This window comes from Nicotiana tomentosiformis, chromosome 7, assembly GCF_000390325.3.
Source record: "Nicotiana tomentosiformis chromosome 7, ASM39032v3, whole genome shotgun sequence".
NCBI lineage: Eukaryota > Viridiplantae > Streptophyta > Magnoliopsida > Solanales > Solanaceae > Nicotiana > Nicotiana tomentosiformis.
This window is the reverse complement of record NC_090818.1, coordinates 41,774,717-41,783,517: the sequence shown is the minus strand read 5'-3', so window position 1 is coordinate 41,783,517 and position 8,801 is coordinate 41,774,717. Positions and strand designations below refer to the sequence as shown.

The window sequence follows — 8,801 nt, the reverse complement described above, 5'->3', positions numbered from 1 at the left end:
TGCACATATGAAGTTAAGGACATTATGGCCTTAACATTTACATTGCACACATGAAGTTAAGGACATTATGTTCTTAACATTTAGGCTGCACATATGAAGTTAAGGACATGATGTCCTAAAGTTTAACAACAGAAGTTGCAAATACAAGTTAAGGACATTATGTCCTTAGCATTTACATTGCACATATGAAGTTAATGACACCGCGTCCTTAACAGTTACACTGCACATATGAAGTTAATGACATGATCTCCTAAAGTTTAACAGCAGAAGGTGCAAATACATGACACTTTGTCCTTAATATTTATACAACACGCAAGAAGTTAAGGACACTATGTCCTTAATATTTACACAACACCCATGGACACCATGTCCTTAACATTTACACTGCACGTATGAAGTTGAGGACATGGTGTCCTAAAATTTAACAACAGAAGATGCAAATACATGATACTTTGTCCTTAATATTTACACAACACTCATGAAGTTAAGGACACCACGTCCTTAATATTTACACAGCACCCATGTCTATCACATGGGTATTTTTGTCCGGGCGGGTAAAAATTTATTAAGCACTAGCTAAAGAGTAAATACATTTAAAATAGTGGCTAAAAAGTAAAGACATCACTAATTAGTGACTATCTGTGCACTTCCCCCTACAAATGCTGGTCATATTTTAAATAGTGGCCGGTATCTGACCCGGGCCCCTCAGATCCCATTTTGATATATCAAATACGCGAATGTCATTTTAACTTGGCGCGCTTCTCCACTAGGGTTTCAGCAACCCAAACTTCCGGCGGCCCAACTTCCAGTCTCAATCAGTACAGCAATCCAACTTCCGGCGGCCCAACTCCCAGTCTCAAACATGCCTTACAACCCAGTTTTGAAGTTTATTGTGGGAAAATTGGCTGACAGAATTGAAGAGAGGGGAAAAACTCACCCCCTAATGCTTCGGTTTGGGAAGTTTGTATCGGAGAAGGACGCGAAAATTAAGACTTGGCGATATAAGAAGCCGGTGAAACCGACCCCTATCCATACGGTAGCTGCAAAAAGTAGTATCGCCGTGAAAAATGTTGTTGTAGTCTTGGTTAGTTTCAGTGGCTAGTATACATTCAGTTATCAAATGTAATTTGAAATGTTAATGTTAATGTATTTTCTTTTGTCTTTTCAGATACCTACCTTGACGGTGATGTTGGGACAGAAACTACTGTGGAATACTATCCAAGATGAAATTTCGAACTCCCAAAAAGATTCAGAATCCTGTTTCTCATCAGCTATTTTGAAGGCAAAAGCGGACATGGAGAAACAAGCTAGGGTCCTGATAAGAGAAGAACTGGCCTATCAAAGGCAACTAGCTAGAAAGGGACTCATATCGATTCTTGAGAAGAATCTCCCAGTCCTCTCTATGGTGCTGAAAGACGTGCTAGATCTTGAGATAACTGCAGGGGAAGAGCCTGTTGGGGAGGTTCAGGAGACTACTGAGGAAGAACACTGACAGAGGTAGCCCTTTTTTCATAGTTGTGTCAGCTTTTTAACTTGTCTCACATAGAGAAAATGTCACTATAAAGATTTCTTACTATTCAGAGACTCAAGTTAGTCTTCCTTGAAACTTAATGATCTCAACCTTGCAATGTTAGTTAACCCCTTGAAACCTATTTCTGTTGAAAGATTATATTGATGGGAGAAACATGTGGTTTGTTAACTATTTCTCGTTGAGATAACATTTGTTGAACTTAAGTGAGCTCTTTAGCCTTCTGTTTATTTGCTGAAGCTGATTTATTATCATAATCCCTGATTTTTTACCATGTTTAAAAATGCCAGTCATGATAGGTAACAATTAAAAATCATATAGATTACCCTGATGTTTGATATATATATTTTTTGAGTAGTATTTGCCTATATTCCTCTTGTGCATAATTCTTACCTTGTAAATATTGATGGTTATGAGCATTATTCACATGAAATCACTGATTTGTTTGTTGTGGCTCCATTTATGCTTACTATATAAAAACTCTCATTATGCTACTCCTTGATGAATTTTGGTAATAATAAGATGTTCAATAAAGGTCAGCCCGGTGCACGAAGCACAGTGTTGTGAAGAGCGTGAAGCGAGGAAAAGCGACAACCCCTATTTCACGAGAAGCGAGAAGCGAGAAGCGAAGCGCTCACTTTTTTGAAGTGAAGCGGAATTTAAAAAAAAATTAAAATAAATAGTGCATAGACAACACATGTAATTGTAAGCAAATGTTCAATACTTCAATTAAAAAACTAAAGAGTAGCATCAATTAAAGCACAAAATAAGCATCCTATTCTTCTACAAGATTGTCAAATTCTTGTATTCCACTATCATTATTATATTGTTCGTCATCTTCTTCAACTTCTTCTTCTTCATCAACTAGGGACAAAGTAGCTGCTTTTTCCCCCTTCCTCTGTGAACTTGAAGTTGAGGTACTCCCCCTCAAACCATAAATCCTCTCCCCAATTCCACGCGCCTCCGCAACATCACCCCAAGTGAAATCAGAAGTATCCTCAAATACTTCTTCATTTGCATGATCTTCCGGGACTCCAATTAGCCATTCATTAGCATCATCGATGTTGTCCAAACTAATTGGATCAATTACATTGCGAGCGCTGTAGCGATGCCTCAATGTTCTATTGTACTTAATGAAGACTAGATCATTGAGACGCTTCAAGGTTAGTTTGTTCCTCTTTTTGGTATGAATCCGCAAATAATAAGTAATTAGTAAGATTAGGACAATTGAGATATAATTTAATTATCTCAATATACTAAATCTTTCTTCTTAGTTCTTACATGCTCAAACACACTCCAATTCATTTCACACCAGGATGAGCTACATGTTAGACTTAGAACCTTGATGACAAACTTTTGTAAATTTGGAGTGGAATGACCATACTGCTTCCACCATTCAACTGTAGAAGTAGAACAAATTTTCAAAACATAATATTGATAAAGAAATAACTTATTAACTATAAAGCAACATATAAACACTCGCTCACCTGGTGACTTCATCTTTCTTTGTCTAATCGCCATGTTTTTTCCAAAGAGTTGCTCAACATTTCTATAAGTATTAAATTGCTCTGTTATTTTATCTTGCACGGATAAATCAGATATCAACTTCTCAATACATTCAATGTATCCATTCCACAAGGGTTCATCTCCTAGAATCCTCTCTTCATTGTCATAAAGCAGTTCCGGGTTCAAAACAAGTCCAGCTGCATGCAAAGGGCGATGAAGCTGACCATCCCACCTTTTATCTATGATCTCAAAGACTCTTTTGTATTTTCTGTGATCACTAAAAGAGGCTTGAGTAGCTTCCTTTCCCCTATCTATTGCTTCGTACAGGTAGCCCATTGGTGGCCTTTGCTCCCCATCCACCAAATGAAGCACTTTAACTGAAGGACCACTAATCTTCAATGCATGAACCACATTGTTCCAGAATGAAGGAGAAAGTATAATATCTGCAGATTCTCTCCCTCGAGCTTCCCTTCCATAGGCACTGTTAGTGTACTCATCTGAAACAAACAACTTCTTCAAATTGCTTTTTTGTTCATACATCCTATGCAAAGTCAAGAAAGCGGTAGCAAATCTTGTCTTTGCAGGTTTCACCAAGCTTCTTTGTTTAGTGAATCTCTTTATCATATTCAATAACAAAGGCCTTTGAGCAATATAGGAATGCACTCTAATTGCTTGATTAAAGACTGAACTGAAGGGTCTTTCCTTGAAAATATCATCGAAGATCAAATTAATGCAATGTGCTGCACACGGAGTCCAATAGATATGCGGGTACCCAACAGACATCAAATCACCAGCTTTAACATTTTCACTGGCGTTGTTCGTGACAACTTGAACAACATTTTCTGCTCCAATAGAGTCTATTGTACTCTTGAACAAGGAGTACATTTTGGTTGAATCAGTCGAAGAGTCGCTTGCATCGACGGACTCAAGAAACAGGCTTCCCTTAGGAGAATTCACCAAGATATTTGATGATCATTTTTCCATTTCTTGCCGTCCACTTATCCATCATAATGGAACAACCAAACTTGTTCCATTCTACTTTGTGCTCCTCCACGATTTTGTTCACCTCTTCCACCTTTTTTTTTTTAATAGATATAGACCTCTAACTTCATCATAAATTGGAGGCTTCATTCCTGGGCCATATTGGCCTACGGCCTTAATAAAAGCAGAAAAAGTGTCAATATAATTAACACAATTAAAAGGAAGACTTGCATCATACATTCACCGCGCAAACATTGTAACTGCACGATTCCTCAAAATCGCTTTGGCATCAATTTGAGGATTATTACTTTTTCCTTCCTTATCTCCGGATTTTTGCGTGAAGTAACAATCCATAGGACCTTTGATCTTGCCAGTAGATCTACAACTAGACGACATTGGTTGTATCCTTCCTCGCTTTTGTGATTTTGATGGAAGCGAGGAAGCATCATCACCTTCTTCTATTTCATCATCGTCATCATCAAGATTATACAGTTCTTGTTCATGAATCATTTGAGTCTTTAACTCTCTTTTTTGAAGGAATGCTTTCAATTCTTCCTTCACATGCGCCAGAACTTTAGGACATTATGCGACATTTGGATCACCACCGATTAGATACGCTTTTTGACGATAGATTCCCCCATTTGAAATCTTACACAAAAAAGACATCTAATGGCCATCTTGCTAGTCTCGCTAACTCTTTCAGAGTAAGCCCAAGCCGGGTCTTTCCCATCTTCTTTTGGCGCCATTAAAAGAACAACTACATAATACATAAGAAAGGCTATAAGAACTAAGAATAAAGGATATAAAAAATTAGAGAAATTCTCTGTTAAAAACTGGTAAAACTGGGCAGTAGTTTTCTGAGAAAGAACTGAAGGTAAAAAAAAAATTCGCCAGCATTTCGCCGCTTTTTGGACGTTTAGAAAGAAAAAGGAAAAGAAGAAGAAGAAGAAAAATTAGAACATACCTCTTGAAGTCTTGAACTTGAAGTTGAAGAAGAAGAAGAACCCTAGTTGATGCTTTGAGATTCTTTCAGAAATCAGTAGTAGATGAAGGAGAAGAAGTCGACTGTCGACCAGTGTTGAAGAACCCTAGTCGCTGCTGTTGGATGTTGAAGAAGAAGTCGACTGTCGACCAAAAATCTCGTTTTTAATAAAATAGGGTTGGGTATTTTAAAATAGAGAAACGCTTCCATCACTTCGCTTCGCTTTCCCGCTTCTCGCTTTTTAGTGGGAAGCGGTCGCTTTTACTGACCTGAGTCGCTTCACCTTGCTGAAGCGTACCCTTCACGCTTCGCCTCGCTTCTCGCTTAAAGCGAGGAAGCGGGCGCTTTTTTAAACACTGACGAAGCATCCCGCGTTCATGCAGGGTCCGGGAAAAGGCTGCGATCTTTTGATGTTTTAGGAAAATTCACAATAGATCATGATCATCTTACATTATGACATTGGTGACTTAATAACAAGCTGCTCAACTATTTCTCGCGGTCGAAACTTAACAAGGTTGAGATGAACCTTGCTAAGTTTTATTTTCTTTTTATATGGCGTGGTAAAGTTTCCATCTTGGCCTGTAGGTTTTTCTATTGGGCTGCTGTCTGGTCCTCCTTTTGCATCTCTTATATAATTTGAGTTTTAGCAATGACGTGATAGTGCATAACTTCTTTTATGTAATTTGGGTTTTAGCAATGCCAAAATTTTGAATTGTTCACTGCTGCAAACTTAATATTTTTTTATGCCACTACAGGTTTTGTAGGAACTATGTATCGACGAATTCAGCAATTCAACATATTCTAACAAGTTGTACAGGTCCTTGAAGAACATGTTATTTGGTAAAATGCACATTAGAGAGCATGACTTGGCTCAAGTATATAGTTTAGCTGGTAAAAAACAAAAAAACAAGTTATGGTTTTGCTCAAGTATATGGTTTAGTTGGGAGAAAATTTTATAGTGAGCATGGCTTTGCTCAAGTATATGGTTTAACGGTTGGTAGCAATTTGCGTATAAAATTTACTGTTCAAACTTTTATACTCTCTTCACTGTTTGAATTGGAATATTCTCAATAGTGAGAATGATTTTGCTCAAGTATATGGTTTAGCACTATTTGAGTTGGAAAAAATCCTTATAGTGAGCATGGCTTTGCTAAGGTATTTGGTTGTAACTGTTGAGAGACATTTGTGTACAAATACTTTTCTACTCTCTTCACTGTGTTAGTTATAGCGAGCATGGTTTTGCTCAGGTAGGACAATCTATATATCTATATGATGTGGCATGCCTCTTTAACCAGTATGACAATTTATCTTTTTTTCTCAGAATTTTGAACATTTTTCTTATTTTCTGTCAAAAAATCTGCCAACAAATATATCTTTATCCTCATTATTACTCCATTTATTTCTATTCATCAAATCCCATTTAATCTCTTTCTTCCGTTTTCTTCATCCTCATATTACTACACATTAATTCCTTTTCCTCAAATCCCTCTTTCTTCCTTACTTTTCTTTTTCCTCATTATTACTCTATTTATTTCTTTTCCACAAATCCCTCTCTCTTCCTTCTATGTTTCCATTTTCTTAGAATGTGTTTTTTCTAATCTCTCCGTAAAATCCAAAGCCCTCAAGATAGGCAAAAGTCTGAGAAGAGTCAATGTCGGAGAAACCTTCCGGTAATAGAACTTTAGCGGATAAGAAGCCGAAGGCTGTGAAGACGCATCTCAAAGATTAATTTTTTATCGCTGCCACGCCAACTTTTTGCCTTCTCCCTTTTTTTTTTTCCTTTATACATTTTCGTTTTCCTATTCTCATTGATGTTAGTTGGAAGTATAGTGCTTTGTGTTTGAGCCCTTTTTCTCCTTGAATTATTGAAAATTGAAATATCTATTGTGCTTAACATGTTAACCTCTGGTGTTATATCTATTGTAATTTCACTGTTTAGTACTTTTAGGTTTGGTTGTCTTTGGAGGTTAATTTTGTTGGATTTGGATTATTTAATTTTTGAAGATATTGTTAGCGTTGTTTCAAAATTAGCATTTTGAGGGGAGTTTTGGTTGAGCTGTATTTTCTTGCGAGGAAATAAAAAATAGGCTTCACGTACAAGTCTAATTTCACAAGAAATAGAAAGGAATATTAAATTTTCTTGATTTTTTATTTAGTGAGCGAAGCTTTTGTCTCTATAAAAGAATTGAGTAATGCATAGTTATAGTAAAACCTTCCGGTGAATATATGGGATGTGAAGAATTTAAAATATGTTTATATTAGTACTAGCTATAAGACAAAAAAGTTTTAATAGGTATCACAATATTGTGATGAAATTCTAACTTTTTGGAGTGTAATAAAGAACAATAGAAGAGTGAAATTGAAAACTACAACATGAATTATATTTTGTTCGATTCTGTCTTAACACGGAAATTTGGCATTGTTTGTTCTTTTATTCTTTTCTACTTTGATTAATTTTGTTTTCCTTCAAAAAACTTTGAGAATTTGGGATAACAAAAACACATCTTATATCATGTGTATAAAAATTAGATTTCAAATAAAATAAAGAAAATCAAAAGTACAACATGAACTTTTTTAGTTCAATTCTATCTTAGAACACGCAAATTTAGCATTGTTTGTTTTTATATTTTTTTCCTACTCTGATTAATTCATTTTTCTACTTTGATTAACTTTGTTTTTCTTTTATAGATTTTATATTACATGTATACAAATTGAATTTCAAATAATAAAATTAAATAAAAACTAAATATCCACCTAAAAACCATTTACTCGAAAGCATATAAATTTATTTATAAAAATATATATAATGGAATTACTATTTGAGAAAATCAACTAAATATATCTGCTACGTGCAATATAGTAAGAATAATCATATAGGAGTTGTAAAGTTTCTAGCAGCGGTTAATACAATTCTAAAATTAGTACGTAGAAGATAATTTCCTTTGCCTTATATTATCCTAGAATTAGAAGAGCTAAAGTAAAATATTAATAGAAAACTCTAATTGAAATCTAACCCTTTTTACCTGGAGAAATTTTTTAGAGCAAATTGATGAGTAAAATATTCAAATTAAATTGACTATTAAACGAGATGTAATATTAATAGAAACTCTACTTTTCTTTCCTCTCATTAAACTTTTGATTTTCCCTTTTTGGTTTTGGTAGTTGACCATTTTTCTTTATTTTCTCTCCAATCAATCGATTTTGTTGTTAAATTCAGGGAATAAATGTGAAATTAGAATTTCCAGATTTGATAGTAACTTAGAAGTATTGAATAGTGATATTGTGTGATGGGCGAATAGTTTTATTTGGATTCTACCGTAAATTCTCATTCAAAAAGGATTTAAAAGCAAATATATTTGTGCTTTTTCTTTCATTTTTCTACTTGGCTAAATTATCATTGGTATGATATTAGTACGCCTGATTTATTTATATAAGAATGTAATTTACTATTTCCCACGATATTTTATTTTTTCAATAAAACTCACAAAAAGAAATTATTTTCTTAAAGTCATTTGAGTTCTTCCCGAGCAACCGCGCGAAGCGCGTATTAATTTACTACAGTCAAACCTCTCTATAATAGCCTCGTTTGTTCCGAATATTTTTGGACGTTATAGCGAAGTGCTGTTATAGAGAACATATATTATAGCATAACATAAAAATTGATTCCGAAAAAGCTTGGCTTTTATAGAGAAGTGTTATATAGAGATGCTGTTAAAGAGAGGTCTGGCTGTAGTATTGTCACGACCCCAAATCCACTAGTCGTGATGGCACCTAACCCAACTTGCTAGGTAAGCCAACTAGTAA

The 8,801-nt window shown here is 35.1% G+C and overlaps 2 protein-coding genes across 2 annotated transcripts; one reads left to right on the top strand and one right to left on the bottom strand.

Annotated features, from left to right (window-relative positions):
• Window positions 1-742: 742 nt before the first annotated feature.
• Window positions 743-6,288, top strand: LOC104089194 (uncharacterized). The gene is made up of 3 exons (XM_009594039.3): window positions 743-1,084; window positions 1,169-1,497; window positions 5,753-6,288. The coding sequence occupies exons 1-2, from the start codon at window positions 863-865 to the stop codon at window positions 1,490-1,492; spliced, it is 546 nt and encodes a 181-aa protein (XP_009592334.1). The 5' UTR covers window positions 743-862; the 3' UTR covers window positions 1,493-1,497; window positions 5,753-6,288.
• LOC104089195 (uncharacterized) lies at window positions 1,700-3,919 on the bottom strand. The gene is made up of 4 exons (XM_070180222.1): window positions 3,016-3,919; window positions 2,810-2,928; window positions 2,342-2,705; window positions 1,700-1,788 (listed from the first exon to the last, which is right to left on the bottom strand). The coding sequence occupies exons 1-4, from the start codon at window positions 3,917-3,919 to the stop codon at window positions 1,700-1,702; spliced, it is 1,476 nt and encodes a 491-aa protein (XP_070036323.1).
• Window positions 6,289-8,801: the final 2,513 nt, after the last annotated feature.

What these genes read in the sequence shown, in the direction of transcription:
- LOC104089194 (XM_009594039.3), top strand. Translation starts at nt 863, where the DNA reads ATGCCTTACAACCCAGTTTTGAAGTTTATTGTGGGAAAATTGGCTGAC. An exon ending in AAAATGTTGTTGTAGTCTTG is followed by an intron (nt 1,085 to 1,168) that starts GTTAGTTTCAGT and finishes TTGTCTTTTCAG; the next exon opens with ATACCTACCTTGACGGTGAT.
- LOC104089195 (XM_070180222.1), bottom strand. Translation starts at nt 3,919, where the DNA reads ATGTACTCCTTGTTCAAGAGTACAATAGACTCTATTGGAGCAGAAAAT. An exon ending in ATTGGAGTGTGTTTGAGCAT is followed by an intron (nt 2,706 to 2,809) that starts GTAAGAACTAAG and finishes CATACCAAAAAG; the next exon opens with AGGAACAAACTAACCTTGAA. An exon ending in CGAACAATATAATAATGATA is followed by an intron (nt 1,789 to 2,341) that starts GTGGAATACAAG and finishes GTAAAAAATCAG; the next exon opens with GGATTATGATAATAAATCAG.